The 23,633-nt window shown below is 53.9% G+C and overlaps 4 protein-coding genes across 4 annotated transcripts; all 4 read left to right on the top strand.

Annotated features, from left to right (window-relative positions):
• Positions 1-6,133: 6,133 nt before the first annotated feature.
• Positions 6,134-7,345, top strand: N0V96_005424 (uncharacterized protein; the record flags this gene model as incomplete). The annotated part of the gene is made up of 2 exons (XM_053197522.2): positions 6,134-6,230; positions 6,309-7,345. 2 exons carry the CDS (start codon positions 6,134-6,136, stop codon positions 7,343-7,345), a joined length of 1,134 nt encoding a protein of 377 aa, XP_053045062.2.
• Positions 7,346-12,873: 5,528 nt separating this feature from the next.
• N0V96_005425 (uncharacterized protein) lies at positions 12,874-13,950 on the top strand (the record flags this gene model as incomplete). The annotated part of the gene is made up of 1 exon (XM_053197521.2): positions 12,874-13,950. One exon carries the CDS (start codon positions 12,874-12,876, stop codon positions 13,948-13,950), a length of 1,077 nt encoding a protein of 358 aa, XP_053045061.2.
• Positions 13,951-14,805: 855 nt separating this feature from the next.
• N0V96_005426 (uncharacterized protein) lies at positions 14,806-15,791 on the top strand (the record flags this gene model as incomplete). The annotated part of the gene is given in 3 exon segments (XM_065757397.1): positions 14,806-15,124; positions 15,186-15,583; positions 15,597-15,791. 3 exon segments carry the CDS (start codon positions 14,806-14,808, stop codon positions 15,789-15,791), a joined length of 912 nt encoding a protein of 303 aa, XP_065614166.1.
• Positions 15,792-17,131: 1,340 nt separating this feature from the next.
• Positions 17,132-17,552, top strand: N0V96_005427 (uncharacterized protein; the record flags this gene model as incomplete). Its single annotated transcript, XM_065757398.1, has 2 exons — positions 17,132-17,483; positions 17,536-17,552. 2 exons carry the CDS (start codon positions 17,132-17,134, stop codon positions 17,550-17,552), a joined length of 369 nt encoding a protein of 122 aa, XP_065614167.1.
• Positions 17,553-23,633: the final 6,081 nt, after the last annotated feature.

The following is a 23,633-nucleotide window of genomic DNA, read 5'->3' on the forward strand; positions in this document are numbered from 1 at the left end:
GGCAAGCTGGCGCCACGAGCCCCATGATGGAGAAATGCACAGCACTGACTTTATTGGAAGCGATCTTACCCGAGGCAGATTTCTTTTGCACACTGAAAGTATTAGATTGTAGGACATAGGCTCGGGCCCAGAAGAAATCTCACCAGCGTACCCATGATCTCAACAATGAAAATTAAAAGCCATCATATCGCGGCAATATTGTTCGAAAGAATAGGGCGTAAACAAAACTGAGACCTCTTCCTTCTGCATTCACAAAATTGAGTTTGATCCCAACAACCTGGCGATTCTGAGCGACTTTCGGCGTCGTGATTCAATGCGTCCATGGCGAAGCAGAGGGCACTATGTTTGACACATACCAGGTCCGATGCTTAGTGGATTCCGTATTCCAGCGCTTAGAAGTATATTGCAATTCAATTATATCCATCTCGTATGCTGACCACTTCGTCGTCGCCCATCAATGGCCTCAAATCTTGCTCCATGTACAGGCGAGACGTGTAGGCAGCCGCCGCTCACCCAATAAAGGAGTGTGATGAAGGAGTCGAGTGTCAGCCATTAGGACGAGGCATACAGATATTGCTCCAGGCACCGTCAGATCTATATCACGATAGCTAGCAAGAGTCAGCACCTATAACGCCAGGTACATCTTCAGCTCTTCCTCCTAGAAGCGGCACGGGAATCCTGTGTGGTTTTGAGGGGCCAGAGTAAGCAAGGGATAGCAACCCAATCCTTGCACAAAGCTGACCGCATTGTTTGAAATCAGCGTTCTGAGTGAGGATTCTTCTTGGTCGTTCGTTCGTAGGATTGTAAGTGAAGGATTGTAAGCCCAAGTCAGCACCTACCCTTCGGCAGGAATGAGTGATCCGTACGGAGTAGAAGGGAAATATCTAACTGTGTGCAAGACCATTGGCTACCCATATAAATTGAGTAGGTAGCACACGACACATGGTCCAGGGTTCAGAGAGGGGAACGGTCGGAGACGCCGTGACTTCAAGAGAAATCGGGTCTGATGGAAACCTTGACCGCCGTTCTTTCTCCAGTCAAGACCCAGTTGGAGCGCGTAAAGAGAAAACAAAGTTCAAGAGTCATAAGGCTGAGCGAAAGGCCCAGGAATGCAGCTAGACGTCAGTGGACTTTTTCAGTATGCGAACCTGTGGGCAATTGACAGAGTCGTTCCCGCAGATAGACAACTTTTACGAGGTTTCGGTCAAGATTAGCGAAGGGGTGGCAGATGCTCCATACCAGCATGGTACGCTTGATGAAGCACTTTTCCATCTTCAGAGACGGGCGCGCAGCGGCGACAACTGTTACTGGGGGGTGTGACTGTGGAGACGGGATGGGGCGACGGGCTCGGGTTCTTCGTGGAGTTAAATTTAGAGATGCTACTGGCGCTAGTGGCGCGCCTTTAACTCGTTTCTTCAGGGGGCCGCCTGGGTGTTTCTTTGGGAATGTTGGCCCGTTGTGCCAGCCTGCCAGGCTTTGTTCCGGGATAATGGATGTGATGCTTTAGGTCTGAAGGGTGTTTATTTTGGGTTACTTTTCGATGCCGGTAGTCGTGGAAGCTGGTTCTCGAGGCTTGTAGAGCTGGATCTTGCAGGATCGGCTTAGATATGTCATCGGACAAGGTACATGCGTGGCGAGGGGCTACTGGTCGTACAGAAGCGAGTTTGCGGTTGGAACCCGGGAACTAAACTTCAACCCTTCTGCTTCTGTATGCTGTGATACCTGTCAACCTACCTGACAGCATTGTCTGCAAGCCTTTGCTGCAAGCCCTGCGCCTCTTCCATGCACAATATGGAGAACCATCAAACTGCACATAGCTCTTCATGTCAATAAGCGAATTTCCAAAGGCAAGCCCTGGAAAGTCTTCAAGGAGACCAGCATCACAAATGTCTGGCAAGACAGTGCCCCAGTCGATACGATGGAGAATGTAAAAGGACGTGGGCTCAGTGGCGTTTCGAACCCAAGATCAACCTTTCTTGCTGCGTTCTAAGCAAGGGGAAGCCCGAGCTCCTTTCGATTCCACCAGCAGGCTGGAAGGATTTACAGCGATGACCAAACGGTGTTATGTGGATTCGGAGCAAGAGACTTGTCTATCGAAAGGGCTGAGATGCGGTTCAATGCCAGGTTGACGAGCAGAGACCACAGCCTATTGTCGATGTTGGCTCGCACAGCCACCGCCTGACAGCCTGGGAGGATGGTTTGAGGCAACCCGACCGGCTGGATACGAGTGCCCACTGCCCACGAAGGTAGGCCGCTGCACAACGCGTAGAACGTGGAAGAGTCCGGGATACCCCGAGCCGCCGTTCAGTCAACGGCTGCACGCTGCCAGAACAAGCCGATCAGACGACTCGGGGCTATGGAACGTTGCGGCGGCTGTGGCACGGGGCGGCCGTATCTTACTTCTGTTTGTCTGCGGCAGCGCGCTTGCCTCGACTCATCGTCGCTTCCCTTTGGCCCAGTACCGAGGCCAAAGTTGAATGGCAAAGCCTTTTTTTGGTGACCAGGGTCGGCCTCTTCACCCTTCTTTCGTGTTGTGAAATGGCGCGTGATGAGCGGTAGCCCCGTGTTGGTCTTGGCCCCTGGCCGTACAGCGGAGAATTATGAAGATCTCTGGAGTATTTTCGGGGCATCGGCACGCAGTCTGAACTTCTGAAGTGGCTAAGAGAAATTTGAATTTGCCCTTACCTCACAAGAAGAGCACTCGCGCCGGTGGTGGAGGGACAAGGGGGAAGCTGTTAGTCGGCGAATGACAAGACCATGAGATCTCTGAGAGATGAAATGAGACTGAGAGTACCTGTATCAAACGGATTGGTATTAGAACTGACGGTGGGAAAAGGGGCGGGCTGCACTGTGACAGGGCAAAGAAACTCCTGTCCCCCCGGGCCGCCCTTTGTTTCGAACCGTCGGGCTGAACTTTCTGAAGTCAGTTCGGAGCTTCGCAAACCACAAGAAGAAGAAACCAAGGGATTACTGGAAGGATAACTCCTGTTTCAACCTCTGGACAGCAAGTTCCGGTTCGCGATAGGTCAGAACTGGCAATGTGGCTTGGTTCTTGGAGCGCTAGATTTATGGACTCCGTAAGATAAACGGGGCGTTGCAACAGTTTGCTACTGGATTCTGGAGATCGAGCGGTCGTGGTTGGCCGACGGTGGCCGCGGGACTCGGTATATCTCAGGAGGTGGGATGAGGACTTTGTGAATCTGGAAGATTAATCATTGGTAGCCTCGAAATGAGCACGAAGGACAACCCAAAAATTCAGAGACGGGCTGGACTTAACAGATGATTGCGAGTCTCTCAAAGCCACTGAGAGAACACATCTGCTCCTGCATTGCTGGGCGCAGCATTGCTTACTCCTTCATTGTGCGCGCGCGCACTTTGTGACCTACGCAGCAGGCGCACGACGAATGGCCTCATCGCGAGGTGTAGATGCAGGGACTTGGTGTGACATCCAGTGTCGGCAGGGTTCCTCGCAAGCAACGCATGCAAGCAGGAAATACCTGGACTCCTAGAGTGCCAAGGTCTGACAATACTGTGTATGCTGCGGTGCCAAGTTAAGGTGCGCTAGGTTTTGGAGGAGGGGGATCTCCCACTGGACGAGCGAGAGTTTAGCCTCGCAGCGGGAAGCTCACGGCCAAACACGGCGCCATCGTCGGGCAACGGGGCCCCGAGATTATTCTTGTCTTGCTGTGGTATTGTGGTTGACCAGAACAAGTCGGGTTGCTGAGTCGAGTCGAGTCGGGCGCGGGGGTACGACCGAAGTTGGAGACCGCCAGTCCGTCACTGAGAGAGTCAAAATTTTGAGAGAAGACGATACGGACCGGCTCACGGATGCGCCGCAGGGATCACCGCTGCTTCACCTGCTGAGTTGTTGCATGCACTGGCCATCAGGTGGACGTACGATGGCGGCAGGCTGCAGTGACTGTCCATTTGTGCCCCAGTGTCTGGGTCTTGGAGCCCCCTGCAGTGAACATAGACTGCAGTGCCCCTTATTTTGTCAGGCGAAGGAAGCATGAAATTGGTTGCCCTCCTGGCTTGGTACTCGATAAGACACGTCGACCAACGAGGTGAACTTGTTCGGCTTCCCTGGAAAGGCGAGGAAGCAATCCTTCTCGATCTTGGTTGACCAGCAGCTTGTCGAACAACAACGGTACAACTTTTGTCTGCTAGCGGGCCCGGCGCCATGTGCCCTCTTGGAATGCTGGCGCGAGGAAACAAACCAGGTGGGCGACTGAGTGACAGCAGGAAGCTAAGGCAGGCTGGCTGACCCATGGCTGGATGTTGCCTCCAAGTCATCCCCGGGAATGATTCGCCTCGTGGCAGCAGCTCTTTGGAATGCGCTGGAAACGGCCCGGTCGAGTCGAGGAAGCCGGCGGCAAACACGATGTGCAACGCAACGTCACTCACTCATGGCCGTGGTAGTGACAGGCGAGGTGCTGAGTGTTGAGGCGAGTATGATGGACTCTGATCTGTCTGGCGGAATTCCGCGCGCTTCATCACGAAGCGTAGCGAGGTGTTTCTTCGTGTTCCATGTCAATCATTGCTGATCATCCGACGTCCTAAGTGGCCTTTGCCAGGAAATTATGCTTGATTGACCGTGGGCCATGGTCCGCAATGATGTATCCGTATGGATGGACCGTATCCGTACGAGAGATATCCCTCGTTGGCTCCGTACAGTATACGTACATTTTGCACGTACTTCTTAGTCAGATTTGAGATCAGGTACGTACCGAGATACATCCATGGCCCGTCGCTTCCATTGACCTGGGAGTGGCAGAGTGCCGTCCCAACTTCCCAAGTGGTGTGTGTGTCTCTCCTGCAGCCTGCTCATCCCTCAGGAACGGATGGCAGCTGCTCTACGAATCCTTGGACACATCTCTCTCTCTATCTCTCTCTCTCTCTCTCTGCCGCAATCCTCCGACTTCTATCAACTCTACCATGACCAGACTCCTGCTGGTAGGCGATGCCTTCCACCCGGAATAGACTCTAGGAGTCAATCTCTCTCAATCTCTCCTCCTCTGCCTTACGGAAAGGAGACCCCGGACGGAAAAAGAAAGCAGTGCCACTTCTCCCGCTGCCTTTCTTCTTCGGGCAAAGTCATTGAATCCGTCTTCTTTCATTGGGTCATCTATGCAAGTGCAAATTAACCCTTTGCTTGTGGGAGGGACTTTGGGAACAAGCAACAGCAGCCCACTGACGTTCCCAGTTCAAGTCCACCTTGAATTTTCACCCCATGGATCTTCAGTCCTCAGTTGCTCGCTGTTCTCTAGAGATGTTCTTCCCTCTGGTCATGCCACCACTCACAAATCACCAGTCACAAGTTGCAGCTCCCCATACGGTGGTGCTGACAATTATGCGCACACACACCCAAACAAGTTGTCCTTTGACAACAATAGCGAACGGCCCCATCACCCCCAGTCACTCTGACCTTTCCTTCAAGAGCTAAGGGACCAGGGGTGTCGATGGTTCAGGCTCAAGAGTCAAGGCTTGGCCGATGACCACCCCTTCACCCCCCTTCCCAGGACACTAGGCAAGTGCAGGGTCCTGAATAAGGTACGAGGTCGTATTGATTCGCCCAGCTCGTGGAGCGTGGGCCATGGCCCAGCGAGCCACATCCCACCCCCGTCCCATCCAGCCCAGGGACCAAGTCACCAAGACAAGAGAGAACGAGCCATGGCGCACCTTTGCCCTGGTCTGTCCATGGTCACCGGTGCTTAGTGCTTGGGTACCACAGATACTTGGTCTTGGTACCTGTTGTTGGTGTGGTTGCTCATGTTCTGCCTAGTTGGCCCTGCTAGGCACTGCTGTGCCTCATCTCGTCGAGTCCAAGTAATAAAACCATCCTCCCCGTTCGTGTGTTTCTATCCCTCAACCTCGTTCCTCACCTCCTCTTATTTTGCTTCCCCACGAGCTTCTACCTCTTGCCTTTTCTTAGCTCACCTGCCAGTCTCTCGTTAATCGGCATAGCTTTTCATTATTTCCACACTCTCACTGCCCCTCAAGCCACTTTCCAGCTTCCAGCTCCTTTAATACTTGTCAGCAGCCTCTGATAAATATCTCGTCACCTTCGAACCTTTTCTCATCGAACTCGCTACTCGCTTCTTCCCTCGATCGACGTATACGAATCACCGGCAAAATGTTCTCCAAGATCTTCTCTGCTGCCACCGTGGCTCTCGCCGCTTCCACCATGGTCTCTGCCCAGACCTTCACCACCTGCGATCCTACCAAGAAGGGTATGTTTTTTCCGTGACTGGTTGTTTGAACTACCGTTTTGTTTTTCTCGTAAAACAGTTTTGCTAACTGATATTCAGACTGCCCCGCCGACCCTGCTCTGGGCAAGTCGGTCAGCATCGACTTCACCAAGGGCAACGATGACTCCGTCTTCCGCAAGCTTGACGGCACTGCCGTGAAGTTCGAGGATGGCGGTGCTCTCTTCGCCATCAACAAGGAGACCGATGCTCCTACCATGGCCTCCAAGAAGTACATCTTCTTCGGCAAGATTGACGTCGTCCTCAAGGCCTCTCCCGGCCAGGGTGTCGTCACCTCCGTCGTTCTTCAGTCCGACGACCTCGACGAGATTGATTGGGAGTGGGTTGGCGGTGACAACGAGCAGGTCCAGACCAACTACTTCGGTAAGGGTGACACCAGCACCTACGACCGTGGTGCCTACCACCCCGTCTCCAACCCCCTCAACGACTACCACACCTACACCATCGACTGGACCCAGGAGTCCGTCAAGTGGATCATCGACGGTGCTCTGGTTCGTGAGCTGAAGTACGCCGACGCCAAGGGTGGCGCCATGTTCCCCCAGACTCCCATGGAGGTCAAGATCGGAACCTGGGTTGCCGGCCGCAAGGACGCCCCCAAGGGCACCGTCGAGTGGGCTGGCGGCTACACCGACTTCTCCAAGGCTCCCTACAACGCCTACTACAAGTCCATCACCATCACCGACTACCAGGGCAACAAGGGTGTCAAGGGCGCCAAGGAGTACGTCTACGGTGACCGTTCCGGCAGCTGGGAGTCCATCGTCGTCAAGACTGAGGGCGGCAGCGACGACAGCTCTTCCTCCGCCTCCAAGGCCGCCACTAAGACCGACTCCAAGACCACCCTGAGCACCGTCACTGCCTCCGGCCCTGCTTCCGCTACCGCTTCCAGCGAGGCCTCAGCTACCGAGGACGCTGCCTCTACCGCCACTGGCTCCAGCTCCGGCTCTTCCAGCGCTTCTTCCACCGGCACCGCTGCCGGCGCCTCCAGCACCCCCTCCACCGTTGCCGCCAACTCCGGCTTCATGAACAAGGCCAACCTTGCTCTCGGTGCCGCCGGCCTCTTCTTCACCTTCCTGCTGTAAGCGGGTCCACCGGAACTCTTGAACGACCGTACATGCGCATAAAGACAACCACAAAAAAAAATCATGCCGCCCGGAGAGCGGATTGTACAACTTCTTCACTTTCGATCACGATCCTTATCACGACTGAGTTACGCATGTTCCTTTACGGACCTAGCGCGCAGTTGGGGCCATACCTTGCGACATAATCCGGTACTTTTAATGATCACGCTCTCCCGCGGAATTCTGTCTCCATGAACTGGAGGAAGCATTTCCGCAACGGCCTTGCCAATATTTTACGCGAGAGGAGGAAAGTCAGACAACGGGAATTGCATTTCAGATGGCGGATGCTCTTTTTTTCTTGAAGCAGCTGGGTAGTGTTTGTGGGAGATGGACTATGATACCTTTAGAGAAGAGTTGAAGAGGACGCCTTGTGCCATTTCGCCGAGGTAGTCGAGAGAGATAAAATGTTGACAATCAAAAACATTCAGATTTGAATACTTCCTCCCGTGGCTTTCGGTTCACGCAGATCTCACAATATCGGAATTTTAGACTCGCGTGAAAATCATAGGGCGTGGATGCCTGGATGGCGCGAATTGGTCAACCAAGAGAAAAACACCGCGGTTGCAATCTCACTGTGTTTGAAGTTGAGCAACCCCGGCAGGGTCCCCCACCTGAATAAGAATTTTGACTCAAAGAGGAGAGGGGGGCCGGGGGATGATGGATCCCAGAAATCGGATCCATTACCGCGCTCTACCTTATTCGGTACCTAATTTCCACCTGTGCACCATTGCCGCCCTCACTAAGTGTGAGACCCAAGCACAACCAAAGCAAGGAGATTTCTTATGGAAAGTCGAGTACTTGCACAGACAGTAGTGAGGCATTGTGCCCAAGATAGGGCGCCGTCGGTGCCGCACGGGTAGCCTAAAGTGTCTCTGCGCGTCTGATGTGATTCTAGCGTGACGGGCACCGTTGGAGCCAAGGAAAGGATTTTGTTTTTCTTTTTGAGGGGGGGGGGAGAGGAAAGGAAATGGGATAAGTACCGCGCAGGAGCGTCGCAGGATTTAGGTACGTGAGACTTGATCGAGTCTTGGAGGGGTTTTCGTTAATCAAACTTGCTTGGGCCCAAGGATCTTGGTAGGCGATCGTCTCTTGAGTCCGGTATTAATGTTAGTGCGCATCGCCCTGCGGCACAATTGTCTCGATTATTCCATGACATTTTTCTTGGCTAGTCGCCCGGTTTTAGTGGCTTTTTTTCAACTGAAGTCCTGCGGGAATTGTAAGATCCGTGAGGCATCCTTACGCGCTGTTAGAGTTGATGTTGTGATATTTCCTTCTTCCGTCCACCGCCATTTATTGTGTTTAGTGTGTATCGATACAATAGCACTGAGACGCACGGGTTTCCTGAGCGGAAGACTGATCGTTATTCACGAAGTCGATGCTCCGTATCAATATCATCATAGCATGGCATGGCATAGCATGGCTGATGACCTTTGCTGTATCCATTTCTGAATGCCTGTCTACCACTTCCCAGGGACCCAGACACGCCAGAGTCCAGGCTGAGGACCATGCCGTCCGAACCGCCCAATCAAAACAAAAGTCCCGTTTTGTCCAGGCTCGCTGAAGCCTGGATGGGGGAAGAGGGTTTGACGCCGGACGGCAGTGATTTGCTCCAGGGCCCTTGTTCCTCGGTACGTGTATTGGCAAATGTTCTATTGACTCGGCGAGGAGAGGCGGAGACTGCCCCGGAGCTTCCTTTAATATTGAACCGCCGGGTGAGACACGGTGACGGTTGGCCCAACAGGCGAGGGAGCGGAAGATGCCCGGAGCGAAGGTTGTAGGTCGAATCCTCGTAGAGACCAAAAGTGCGACTATTTATCCAGGGAAAACCAGAAGCGAAGCCATACCTAGGTAGCGAGTAGCTTCCCTTGTTGGTGCATTTTCGTGCCTAGTAATTTTGGTGACTGGGCGATGCATCTCTCAGAGTCGGTACACAACTATTCTAGCTGCCTACCTACCTGGGCCGAGGGCCCGACTTTTTCACCTCGCCTTTTCCAAAAAAAAATCAAAAATCGATTGCCCTCAAGGCATTGAAGCTGTGAAGAGAGTTTTGAACAAGGCGTAACGAAGCGAGAATGTTCTCACCTCTTCCACCATGGCATCGGCAGCTGGATTTGCATGGAACCAGGCCTGCCACGCTTGATGAAGCCGGCAGGATGAAAGGAGGGAAGGAGTGATTGTTCATCCGGGATGGCCCCATTGGTGCCTTCCGGTTGGAGGCTTAAGTAGCTTCCTGCCCTTCGGCAGCGGAAGGTGGTAGGCACCCACCCCCGCTTCACCCGGCTCCTTTCTCCGTTCCTGCTCCCGGAATCATGGAAGTCTACCGGCATTGTGGGGCCTTTCGCCTCCGAGGCGGTATTGATGTGTGCATGGCCTAAGAACGCGGCATCGCAGCACGCAGGCTATTCTGAAATATGCAGGTACGGCGCACAATGATGTCGATATCGGGCTGGGCTAGCACCGGTCCGCCGTTGGAAGCGAGACGTAGCCGGCTCATCGGGTTTCGGTGGCAAGAAAAGAACTTACTCGCGAAGGGCTTTCGGGCGCGACATTTCGGACCTGCCGCGCCGATCGGCCCTCTACCATGCGGATCTTGCATGGCTGCTGCCACCAGGAAAATCAAGCAATGGGCCCGGCGCGGACGTCACCACCGGCGATCGCGGCGCCGGTCCCCTTCTGACGGGTTTGAGATGTACACAAAAGCCGCCAGCGAATTCTGGCAAGGTGGAAGTCCCACGTGGTTTTCGTGATTGTTTTCGTGCACATACTTGCACGTATCTTACCTCACGATATTCTGAATTAAGCCTTTTGTTCTCCCATACACGAAAACTATCTTATAAGAGTGAAGTGCGGACGGCAATTCGATTTCAGCAAATGTAGACAACCATGGGGCAGAGGGGGGGTGTTCGAGAGTGTTCCGAAGTTCCGCGGCGAAGATATGCGGTGATTGAATAAACCTCACCAACAACCCCCCCCCCCTCCTGGGAAGCAAACACAACTCCACGGCTCCCGCATCTAGAACACGGGATCAACCTTCTTGTACAGTACCCTGCTTCAGATATCTCCCCGAACGGGAGACGCGGGATCTGGCAGCGGCTCGGAGATAGGGGGGGCTTTTCGGGCATCTGCATCGTCGTTTGTGTAATCATTCGATTCCTCGACTTAAGATTGGGCCCGGGGATTGTAAGTATGAATAGTTGGGGACTCAAAGGGGCAGGAAAGGTGTAGTGGGATCCCGGTAGTCGCCTTCGTAGATGGGTATGCATGATGCGGCAAGGGCGGAACACAAGATAATCAAATCAAAGGGGGCACTGCTATGAAAAGACAAGGTCAAAGGTACGGTGTGTTGCAGCCTTGAGCAGGATGCATGAAATCGGAGTCAAATTGTTTCCACATGTGTGTTTTGAGGTCTTTTTGGGAAATAGAAGTCTACGAGATAAGTCCGGCTGCGTACTAAGCAGAGTTCCATCCTGCGGCCTGCCAGCTGTACGGATACGGAGTACGATTGCCTCTGTAATTCCGTGGTCCGGAAGGGACCCTTGCCGGGCCACGTTCACGGCATGTCTAGTAACGGAGTAGGTTCTACCGGTATCTTTGTCGGTGAGGTAAAGCTCTCCGTCCTCGCACCGGTAGTTATCAGACTTTCAGCTCCCATTCAATCTTAACAATGGCAGCCAACTAGCGTGGCGGTAGTAGACAGATTGGCATTTAGAATTCCGAGCTACCTCATCGTCGGATGATCAATATCCTCCTGGGCAAAGATAAGAGAAAGCTTGAAGATCGATTCACACAACGACCACAGCAACAAAGTTGGACTGAACCGCGGGCAGCGGGCGGGTCATCGGTGACGTGCCGATGGCCCCTGCGCGGCAGACTTTGTGATTTCTCCATAAAAATGCACGTTTTCTAGAAGCTTTGACAGAAGAAACCGAGAACGGCGAAGGCCGGTCAACCGCCGCCCAACGGGAAGAATCCGCAGTTGACGTAAGGGCAAGGCTTTCGAAGGGGCCACAAAATCTCTTCAAATCCCAAATTGGAGCTCAGTCATCAATGAGATCAATGAGGTGAGGCTGAACGATTCATTCAATCGCGTTGGCTGCCAAGTTGGTTTCCCCGTGGCCTTGGAAACAGGGGATGGGCTATCCGGGATGAACTATGTAGGAGGGGATGGGGAACGTGGTGAAGAAACCCAGGAAAGCTTTTTTCGTGCAAATCCCCTTTCAGAGTTGTCTCAAACACCAGAGAGACCCGAACTCCAATTTTTCTCGCTCTCTCTCAGTCCCGCCCCTCAGTTACGGTGTGAAGCCACCCAAGTGCCGGAAAATACTGGAGTCGATGACATCAAAACACCACCTTTACTCGGGAACGGCGGCCAAGAGAATCCCTGTGCTCACTGATTGGATAGTGGACACATGCCTTCCTTCGTTATCCATTCGTTCTTTGAAGGGGTAGCTCCCCATCTTGCCGCCGCATCTACATGTCTCTAGTTCTTCGTGTGTTGACATGTTGAAGTTTTGAACAGCGGAGAGAGAGAGCCCGAACCCCACCCTTCTTCAACAGCAATATCTCGAGCTGTAAGGAGTAAGGACGTGCCGGGTAAAGCTCAACCGCCACCTAGAGAGCGAGAGATACAGGATCTAAACGGAATTGCAGATAATGAGAGAAGCCGTTGGCTCTGTTGCCGTCATTCAATACCGTCCAAACCAAGCATCCATTGCCAGGGGCCCCCGGTGATTCTTGATAGTGTAATGTGTATCCGCGCAGATAGAAGGCAAAAGCACAACAACCTCCAAGATTTCTAAGCCAGATTTCCAGAGTTACCCACCTCGGCCGGCCCAGGCCCCCATATCGGCCCGGCGAATCATGACGACGCATATCGACCTTCTTTGACATTCCGTGCTGGAAAGGTTCCGCACCACCACTGGCCCACCCCTCTTCCAAATTGTTCAAACGGCGTCTCTGCGTCTCTGCGCCTCTCTACCTCTGGCCTTTTGTGCATCAACAGAGTGTCAGTCAACGGGGTCCTTCTTTTCACTCCCCCTTGGTCCTTGCTCCATCGATCTCGAACCGCGGCACCGAGCCGCACTTAGGTCCATCTAGTTTCCAATCTATTCCCAGTCCGTTCCCGCTGTTTGACTCCACCCATGTTGCAGTTTTTTCTCCTCTGCCCTCTAACACGTAGTACTTGCTGTGATTTTTTTGCGCAAAATTCGTTATCCAGGCTTTCCAGCTTCATGGTTCCTTGGACGACCGGCGGCGTTAGTCCCCTCTTTCGCCGATGAGTTTAGGACTTAAGTGAGTTTACAAGATGGGGAGCTAAAGGTTTAAAAGAGGCGTGTCGTTCCCGCCTTCCGACGATATCATTCCACTCTGTACTCACAAGCTTCCTGTTTTCTTATACATAAGACCATCTCTCTTATAATAAACCAAGAAACAACTGGCCTCCAGATACCCCTTCTCTATCCTATCTTTCACACCACACATAAATCACAATGGCCGCTACCGACTACAAGTTTGAGGGCTGGGTTGGCCTCGACGAGAAGTCCTCCGAGGGCAACATGGTCTGGCAAGAATACGAGCCCAAGCCGTGGGAGGAGAACGATGTCGACATCCAGATCACCCACTCCGGTGTCTGCGGCTCCGACATCCACGTCCTGCGCTCCGGCTGGGGCCCCGCCCCCTACCCCGTCTGCGTCGGCCACGAGATCGTCGGTGTCGCCGTCCGCGTCGGCTCCAAGGCCGTCGGCGGCATCAAGGTCGGCGACCGCGTCGGTGTCGGCGCCCAGTCCGACTCCTGCCTCGGCCGCCAGGGCCCCTGCGAGCCCTGCGAGACCAAGAACGAGCAGTACTGCCCCAAGTCCGTCCACACCTACGGCCACTTCCACTACAACGGCGGCAAGGCCATGGGCGGCCACTCAAAGTACCATCGCTGCCCCTCCCACTTTGTCGTCAAGATCCCCGACGGCCTCGAGTCCGCCTACGCCGCGCCCATGCTGTGCGGTGGTGTGACCGTCTTCTCCCCGCTTAAGCAGCACGGCGCCGGCCCCGGCAAGACCGTCGCCATCAACGGCGTCGGTGGCCTCGGCCACATGGCCATCATGCTCGCCAAGGCCATGGGCGCCGACAAGGTCGTCGGTATCTCCCGCAAGGGCGACAAGCGCGACGAGGTCCTCAAGATGGGCGCCGACGGCTACATCGCCACTAGCGAGGAGCCCGACTGGGCCAAGACCTACGCCAACTCCTTTGACATTGTCATCTCCACTGTCTCCTCCGCCAAGGTCCCCATGCAGGACTTCCTCAACCTCGTCAAGCTCGACGGCTCCCTCGTCCAGGTCGGTCTCCCTGACGACGGCGCCTACACCATCTCCCCCGTCCCCATGGTCATGCGCCGCGTCAAGTTCACCGGCTCCCTGATTGGATCCCCCCACGAGATCCGCGAGATGTGGGAGCTCGCCGCCGAGAAGGGCGTCAAGCCCTGGATCCAGGTCCGCCCCATGAGCGAGGCCAACCAGGCTATCGTCGATCTGGAGGAGGGCAAGGCCCGTTACCGCTACGTCCTCCAGAACTAAGCGGGAAGGGATTGTGTGTTTTGAACATGATCAAACCGTTTTCTGGAGATGCTGTACATAAGATGAGGTTGATGACATGACTTGGGTGCATAGAAAGGGCATAGCGATTGGTTATATTATAGACATAGAGAGATAGATAAAATCTCAACTCAGAAGCTGACAGCTTCAAATTTCTCATGATTTGATTCACCTTTGTTCGTGATTTCTCTGCATACAAAGCGCTCACGCTCCTAAAGATCGTGTTCGTTGAGAACTCAACACTGAAAGAAGTTATTCTATCAACTCCGTTGTCGATGGTGATATTTGTAAATACTTTTAAACAAGTTGAGATATCGCGGTGCGCAAGCTTCGGTGTGGTTACGGATGATGTCACGCCGCCTCGGTGAAGGAGTTACCGAACATCCTGGCATGTGGGGAAATGACTTGCAAGGTCCCCGTTCAACGACCATCTCACTCCATTTTGGATCACTTACATCCCTCTCATCAAGTCAAACGGGTTTCATTCAACAGTCAGGTTATTGTCTTCACGGTCTCTAGGCTACTAAATAGAGAATGATTGGATGGTTAAAGATCCCTGCTGCTCATTCTCGTCCCCTTACTTTGCCTTGGTGCCTGATGGCGAACGCCTCCTACGGGTAAGCAGATTGCCTAAACGCATCGAGATATAAGCTGCCCCGAAACAGCATGATGAGAAAACATCTCATAGACATTAGACATATCAACTGGACTCCCACAAGACTATCAACATTCCCATTCCTAAAATCACCTGGTTCGAATCATCCACCCAAATTGTCCAGGCATTATCCACTGACATTCCCCAACCCAGCCAACCGCCGCCCAATCTCGTTCAAAGTCATGGCCCCCCACAACGATGTCGCCGCGTTCCACGAGGCCTTGGCCTCAAGCAAGCGCATTCTCGCTCTCTGCGGCGCGGGCCTCTCCGCCTCCTCCGGCCTGCCGACCTTCCGCGGCGCCGGCGGTCTTTGGCGAAACCATGACGCCACAGACCTGGCGACCATGAAGGCCTTCCGCCGGGACCCGGGCCTCGTGTGGCTGTTCTACGCGTACCGGAGACACATGGCTCTATCGGCGAGTCCGAACAAGGCGCACTATGCCCTCGCCGCGCTGGCGGAGAAGAACCCGGATTTCTTGTGCCTGACGCAGAATGTTGATGGTGAGAACGACTCTCTTGCATTTCCCGCAAAGAGACAACGACAGCTAAACGTCACTCGCAGGTCTCTCGCCAAGGGCAGGACACAAGGAGGACCAACTCCGCCTCCTCCACGGAAGCCTCTTTGACATCAAATGCGCCAACCCGCAATGCACCTACATCGACCACAACAACACCCAAGACCCCCTCTGCCCAGCCCTAGCCCCGGCCTCCGAAGACCTCGCAGACCCAACCCAGACCCTACCGCTCCTCGACCCTTCCAAGAAGCTCCCGGCCATCGACGAAGCAGACCTGCCCCACTGCCCATCCTGCAAGACGGGCCTGCTGAGGCCCGGCGTCGTCTGGTTCGGCGAGGCCCTCGACGATGCCATGCTCGACGGCGTCGACGCCTGGATCGAGCGAGGGGAAAGTCGACCTCATGATCGTCGTCGGCACGTCGGCGCAGGTGTGGCCGGCCGCGGGGTACATTCTCAAGGCGCACGCGGCCGGGGCGCGGGTGTGTACCGTCAACCCCGAGGCTGAGGACGAGGGCCAGATGGGCAAGGTGAAGAGGGGGGACTTTGCGTTCGGGAGGGACGCGGCGGAGGTGCTGCCTTTATTGTTGGAGCCTGTTATTGGGAAGATGAGGGCGGATGGGCGGACGTATACGGAGGATTGGAAGGCTGAGTAGGCAGAGACACGAATGCGGCTTTTGCTTTGTTGTTCTAGTGGTGGCAGAGGAATGGATCCAATAGCGAAATGTTGTCATGAGTAGTGGTTCGGTTGAGTGTTTTTGGGCATTATATTGTTTTCCTATCAAGCAACCTTTTGAGCCATCTGGCCATGGCGCAATGCATTTCAATCAACCTCCAGGTTTTGTGACTTTACGGGTTCAAGTGAGAGCCACATTACCCCGAAGGTTGTCAAACCAAGGCCATGGGCAAGAACTATTCCAGTCAAAGTAGGAGTTTCGGAAGTTGTTGAACTGGCCTCTACAATGAATAACAAGATAGACGAGATGACTTACTCATCCATTTTGAAAAGTCTACGGCAGTACAGCAAAGGGTTGTGAGCCTAGAGCAGGATGTGTAATGTTCTTGATGCGATCGCTCGTTGACGTAAAACATCAAAGCGGTGTTGCACGAGTTCTCCCAAGATTTCGTAAATATATAATAATGTCTACTCCTGTGTTGTTTCTCTCAGCCAGACTCTTGAATCCCTAAAGCGGAGAAGAAATCGAACTTGTCTCTACCATTCACGTACGCAGAACTTCCTGATCGATGTAGCCTCCCTCGACAAAACATGTCTTAGCTGTAACACTGGTTCACATGGCTAGATGATTCGACACATGAGATAGCCTCATATTGAACACAAGAAGCAACAACCGTGGGATATGGTTTCCATCCATCCATCATCATCATCATTCTCATCCAATAAACCTTGAAGTGAGGAGGGAGGTATTAAGCTTCAACGAACAGAAACGCCTCAAGCGAGTTCTCATGCTTCTCAACTCTCATGACACATGGCATAGATTCACATATGTCGTAGAGAGCCTTGAAGGGGTAAACGCGCACAGCTCATCAAACGGGAGGAGCTGAAATGGCGGGCATCCAAGACAGTAGCCTTATCCAGCCAGACAATTACAAAGCGACGACATATACTCATTTCCAGCCTTTCACACGTTTAACCTCGCCTCATTTCTCACATTATCCCTGAACGATTCACGATACAACATCAAGAATAACGAACCAGTATATACAGAGGAACACGTCCTACCTTATGCGTAACACTCGTGGCAACCTCCATAGCACAGAGACACAAACAAATCACATGACCGCAAACTGACCGACCATCGTCTCTCACTCTCGAATCTCACATATATACTCAACCTTCACCCACCTCACTCCAAGCTTGAAGTTGACTTACACCACCACCACCACACCAACAACCCCATAGCCTCACCTGTACCTGTACCTTACAAAACCGTACCGACCAAACCCCAAACTCAAAAGAGCAACTTCACCAGCAACAATGTCAACCCTCACAATATCCCCCGACACCCCTGAAGCCCCCCAAATCGCCTCCATCCACATCTCCTCAATGTCCTCAAATCCCCTCCTCCCTTGCAATTCCCCCACGCCCGCCTCCCTCGCCGACCTCCACAATTACCTCGCGAACGACGCCCTGCATCACCTCCGCGACCACGGCGATGCGCCGCGGATTCTCGTGGCTCGCGTAGGCTCCGACGTGGACTCCGACGACGACGACGACTCCGACGTGGGTGCGGCGGACGCCGATGACGATGATGATGCTACCGGCACCGGGAACGGTGGACGTGTGATCTCCTTTGTGAAATGGGATATCGTCCGACGTCGAGGTCAAGGTCAAGGTCGAAGTCATGTCATTCAGACCCCCACCGCACCCGCATCTGCCAGCGGTTCACGACGCTTAGAGCCGGGCAATATGCTGCCAGCGACGGCGGCGGCGGCGGCAGCAGCGCAGGGTGTGGTGGATGATGGGAGCGAAGAGGGGCCTCCTCAGGACCAACAACAACACCATCAACAATCGAAAGCGGAGGTCGGGGGAGGAACCAAAGTATGTGTAGCAGAGGACTACAATAACAACAACGACGACGAAAGCGAAGACGAAGAGTGGCCCGCTTCAGCGAACCGAGAATACCTCACCGCCTACGCGACCGCCGCATCAAAAGCACGTCGGGAAGCCATGGGCTCACGGCCTTTTCTCCGTGAGCAAGCCTTTCAATCTCTTCATATGATTACTCGTCCACTCTGCCTTTCGGTCCTTTCTTTTCTCTGACAGCTTTATTTTTGTCCCCCTCCCCCCATTCCCTTCTGCCGCTCCATTCATGATTCAACCGCCGTTCTTAGCCCAACATCTTCAACCACACGCGCACAACTCCACCATCCCGGTATTTCCCATTACGTGAAATTTTCGGGAAATGTCGCGCGAGGGGGTGTGGTCCATTCTCCCATCCACCTACCTGTATCGGCATTTTCCCCCCATCCCAGTTGCCTGTACCCGGCTTTCCGCCGACTATGTTAGCAGCACCGGTGCCGTATTTGCCTTATCCGCAAACCTCGCACTTCCTTGCTGGCGCTGTCTGAGTCGGCTCCGAGGTCGGTGTTTGCCCCCGGTGGGGGTTTGCCTGGTGGGGAAACGCATCAGACAGCGAAGACCCTCAAAGACTCGGAGTCTCTCTCCTCCCCGGGGTGCTCCCCCCAAGAAACGCTGATCCCAGACAGTTCTCGACGGCTTCCTCCTCCCTCGGCATCACCCTTTGTCGAATTCCAGAATGTCATTTCTGTGACATCTCCCCACGGAACGGCGGGGACAGCGCCGCAGCGGGAACCACAGTTTTCCCTTTTATTCCCATCGCGGTTCCCACGTTACACCTGTTACCCGTGTCCACTTTGCCAATGACATTGGCATTAACCGTTGAAAGGCCCGATTTTGGTTTTGCTGACATCTCATGGGCGCTCTCTCCCCGCCGGCACCGGGGACCACCGACGGCGGCGGACCCGGGCTCGGCGGAGATGCCCGGCTTTCTAGATTTGACGTTCTTGTGCACTGACTACCGCTTCCGAGGCCGCGGCGCGGGGAAAGCTCTGGTACATGCCGCTACCGAGGCCGCCAGAGCTGAGGGGCTCCCGGTATTCCTTGAAAGCACGACAGACGCCGTGCCGTTCTATGAAAGGTTGGGTTTCGCAACGATTGGAGGATTTCACATGAGTCTCCCAGACGGAGCTCCGTCGACGGAGGGAGTGACGATCTACCAAGAGACCCTTATGGTTCTTGAGAATACGCAAGACTCGTGCGAGACCAGTAAGTACTGCTGGCTTCGTCTGCCTAAACCGCGATGATCTGACGAGTGCACCCGGTACAAAGAACGGATGAATCCATAAGAAACGTAAAATGTCGAACCGTTATGCTTAGAATTGTGGAAAGACGGCCCAGCATCCGTGCCCAAGGTCATTCCCTCAGTCCGAGATCGTCGGGCCGCGACTTTCTGACCTATAATGATCAGCAAGTATGCCATCACAGTATGATGTCGGAAAGTGGAGGGCGGGAGGCGGTTAGGCACCCAAAACCACACTCTCCTCTCTGCAATGGCCGGGCGATACAGCTCTAGACCATTCGAGGCAGAGCAGAGTCGGGCAACTATGCCCAGCCTGCCTTCGTCGCATCACAGGAATCAATGACCAATCGAATTCCCAAGTTGAACTAGACGCATGTCTCGAACTTTGCAGTTGACCGGTTTGGTTCGGCTTTGGTGCTTTTTGAGAGAGCGGTGAAACTCGTCCAGTTTGCCGCCGCTGCCTCGTCCGGCGCTTGCGAGTCCCCAGACGTGACACAGTCTCTTCCAATCGATCGATCCAGCATTTTTGTTTCGAGGAAAACTGCGTAGATGGAAACGTGTGAATTTCTAGTAACAGAACTACTACGACTTTGCGTTTCCGTCTCCACAGGGTAGGAGGACTTTTCGGCTCATAACATGTAAAGAATGTGGAGTCTATGAATGCAGTAGGTCGTGAAGGTCGCGGAAAAATCACGAGAATAAGGTATAGATATACCAAAATGCCGTTTCACATGCATTCGCGCCGTTGCGGACGTGGAGGTGTCAGTGTGTCACTGTTCCATGGTGGCCTCGGACCGAAATAGAGGCTTCGGGTATATCTTTACCGGGCAGGACTCGCCACTTGGGTCGAATAGGCAGTTGTCGATTCAATTTATACCTGGTCGGAGCCGACGGCCACCGGAAGCGCTAGCGATAGAGCCGCCGGGCTGGCATCGTGAGACTAGCGGGATTAGGAACTCAATGACGTAAGTAGCAGCTGGGTGATTCTATGAACCCCTGTTTGGTTTTGGCTCTGCTAGGTTAAGGGTGTGGTGCCTGTGTGCGTTCACGATGTCGCACAACACATGAAGTTACCCCCCCACGAGCCACGAGGGATGTGTCTTTCGGGAAGGGTTATGGCTTGCTCATTGTTGAGGCGAGGCGATCGGAAGCCGTGGCATGCAGGGCTTCGTGGGGGTCTCCCGCAGGACATGGCAGGAAGAAGAGACAGTTAAGTTGTTGAGTTTCAATGTCATTTGTCGAAGAACGTCAGAAGATGATAGAGCACGAGGACCTTTGGGGGCCTTTTTTTCGGCAGGTGAGCCGACGTGGCATTTTGACATTTGGCGAGCAGGGTATTGCCGTTAAAGATGCCCTCTCAAGCAGCAAGTTGGTTTGAGAGGTGTCAGTTTGGTCGGCTGCTGGCGGTGGCAAGACGACCGTGGAACGAATGCTGTGGGTTAGGCCAAGATGATATTCGGCCATGGTGGTGTGTGGGTTTTCCTGGCCCTGATTTTTCGAGTGGTGGTTTCTTTCGTGCCGAGGGTGGGATAAGTCGACGTCCATTTGAGATTGGCATGGTTAGTATGATGAGCAGCGAAACAGGGACGATGATTCGCAGGAGACCAACTGCCCCGCAACCCCGCGTTACCAGGAACTGAGGCTGGTCCACGGCCCACCAGATCTGGGCTTTGGCTGATTTGGAGAGTGGTGAGTTGTGAGGTCTTTGGTTGGAGTATCCAAGTTCTTCGATGCCGATTTGGAAGTTGGGGCCGTGACACAGAAGACGCATTTCAGTTCAGGGACTGGCAAGGTTCCTTGCTCATCGGGCGCGACCGGAACAGGCGTGGACGCTCCTTCGCATCGACTCCTCCTGCCTAGCTAGCATGCCGGAGGGAGGAGACGTCGTCTAGACCGACGGCATGGAGATTGGAATCGATGGAGACAGTGACAAAGAGTCTCAACGGGGAAAGGGTGACATGACAGGGGCGGGACGGGTTGAAAGGACCCTGAAGCGCAACGGCGGAACGGCGATGATTCGGGGCGGCATACGACAGCCCACGATTTGTGTCATCGTTGGACGATCTCTTGGCTGTGGGTTGAATTGTAGGTAATAACTTGAATCTGTGTCATGGCATGGGCTGGTCCGCTTGATGGCTGGCGTGGTGGCTTGATTTGATGGTTCCGAACAACGGCAAGCTAATGAGTTGGTGGTGAGTGGGAGAGTGGGAGGTGAGGGACATCCGCTTCTTTGCCCGCTCAAACTTGATGATGGGCTGCATATCTTAGCAGCTTCTGGATTCTAGGATGAGGGATGATGCTGTTGATGGTGGTCCCCTGGTAGATGTTGTGTCGCAGGTTGATCCCTCTTCCAGATAGAGCAGCGGGTCTCCTGAGGTGTTGCTGGTTGTGCGGTTGCGTGCAGTCGGGCTGCATGCGACTCGACATTTGGCTGCGGTCAGCGCCGTGCAGTTGTAGGGAGTACTGCGGTGCCGCATAGCTAGGTGGTGAATGGGCGTTGCTTGCGCGCGCGAGAGATGCTGGTTGAAGAGGAGGTTGAAGTTGGGACGATGGGCCAGAGAGACCTTGGTCGTCGAGTTCTGACTCGGCAATATTCGAGAATTACGTTATGGGTATTGCTGCGCTAGTCTCGAAACAGGCAGTACCGGACTTTCTATAAGGTAATGGGAGCCACTTCGCTAAAGGGGTGGGTCATCAATGGAAGTCTAGGGCACTTCACTCCAGTCTCCAGGTCTACCTAGTGTACAAGTAAGGTATCTACGGAGTACGCAGGAAGGAATGTACGTCTGCGCTACAAGCGCCGGTCGAGGCAAGAAGCGGCGAGTGAGCTGCAGAATGGCAGTAGTCAATGGTGGGGCCCCATGTTCCGCCCGAGTACCGCCGACTCGGATCGTGCAGCAACCACCACCACCTTGGAGTTCCTTACTTTACCTTACCTGACGTTGCGGAGTCTTGGGAACAATACATGTACCCTCCTACCTTGCAATGTAGGCACGGGTACGGAGTAGCGTACGGAGTAGTGTACGGATTGACGGAGCTGAAGCTGAGGAAACCCCAAGGGCCCCAAAAGACGAGGTGAAATATATGAGCCGTGATTTGCCCATTTGCCATTATGTATTTCTGTCTCGTAGCATCTTTCTAGAACGCCTGCCCCGGAATGGACAGAGATAAGGCGGCGCCCATCTCCCCTCCCAAATGTCTCGTGCTTTATCTTTCCGTCCCTCCATCGACACCACCACTTCCCTTCCCCCATGCCATTCCCAGCAACGACGACCCAGTCATCGTGCCAGACAGGGCCAAAGGGTCGACAAGTCGCACACTTTGCCATGTGCTTTTGTGGAGAATTCCCCTTCAAAGTTCCTATCCGGCCACCAAACTGTGACCATCACCAAAGTCACCATGACCAAAAGTCTGTGAGTCGGAGAGTCCTCCATACCTATTCTCCATTGTCAACCTTTCTTCTTTTCACGCGGAATGCAACGAAAACGGCCCTGGCGGCCTTTTTAGCCTCGCACCTTCAAGCACACTTCCCGGTTCCCATACAAGTCCCCGGTGGCCTTCACTGATGCTCCTGGTACGACACAACGTAGTCGCTATCAAACGTTCAACATGTCACCTAGGTAGACCTACTGCGTAGAGGCTAGACCTATTCGGCTAACATGCCTTGACGTCTCCAAGTGCTTCACCGTGCCCTGGTCTCTTCTTTGAGCGATAGATCACTTGGTCACTTTCCTCTTGTTTACCCGACGTCTATTTCTCTTACCACATTTTCTTACCTTTTGCGCCCTCTTGTCTGCTATCGACCGCCGCATCGACGCGCGCCTGGTCGTTCGATTCCCGGCGAGCCGCAAGGTAATTCATTCCTTCGTAATTGGGCGGTTTCTGGCTTGGCTTTGTTCAACAATCGATCCGACACTTACACCCCCCGCGTACCTTGGGCGTGGATGTTCGAAAAGCACAGCCCCGGGCCTACCCTGTTCTCTTTATGTTTTTCCCTTTTGCCCTGTTTCTTAACTTTTGGTTCGTTAGCCGGTAGTTCCCCATGTTAGTTGTCACTGACACGGACAAAGTCTCTCCCTCTATGTCTCTCTCTCTCCTTCCTCTGCTCGTCTTATTGAGACTTTTTTTGATGCCAAGCCATGCCTATGCCTGTCTCCTCGGGTATTGCATTTGCAGCTGCCGCTTTGCACATCATTCCGTGTCGGTGAGGGCAAGGCAGGCACCAGGCTGCAGAAGTGTCCAGGACTGCACTGCGGTGCGGTCAGAGAGTTAGAGGCAAAAAGGACGCCAGGAGGGTGAGGCCATGCCTGTCCCATTCCATCCCATGCCATCCCGTCCCGTCCCATCTCAGTCGACATGTCCTTGCCCATGCTCTTGTCTCCATCTTGATCCCCATACTCCATCAAACCAAGGTTTGGACCATTCTTTCTTGATGTCTTTTTCGGCCGCTTGGTCCGTCAGTCGGACCATTGAGACCAACGCCCGCCGGCCAGTCAGATACTGCCGCGCCTCCTCTTCCAATACACCCTCCTGCTTCTTCCTCCACCGACGCGAGACGTGCCATTCATAGTGAAGGGGTAGAGTAAGAGACTTTGCCCGGGCCTGCCTGACATCTTTGCAGTAGGCCGCCGGCGGTCAGGAACTTTGACCCTTCTT

The sequence above is a fragment of the Colletotrichum fioriniae genome, assembly GCF_027942845.1.
Source record: "Colletotrichum fioriniae strain IMI 355084 chromosome Unknown scaffold_5, whole genome shotgun sequence".
Taxonomy (NCBI): Eukaryota; Fungi; Ascomycota; class Sordariomycetes; order Glomerellales; family Glomerellaceae; genus Colletotrichum; species Colletotrichum fioriniae.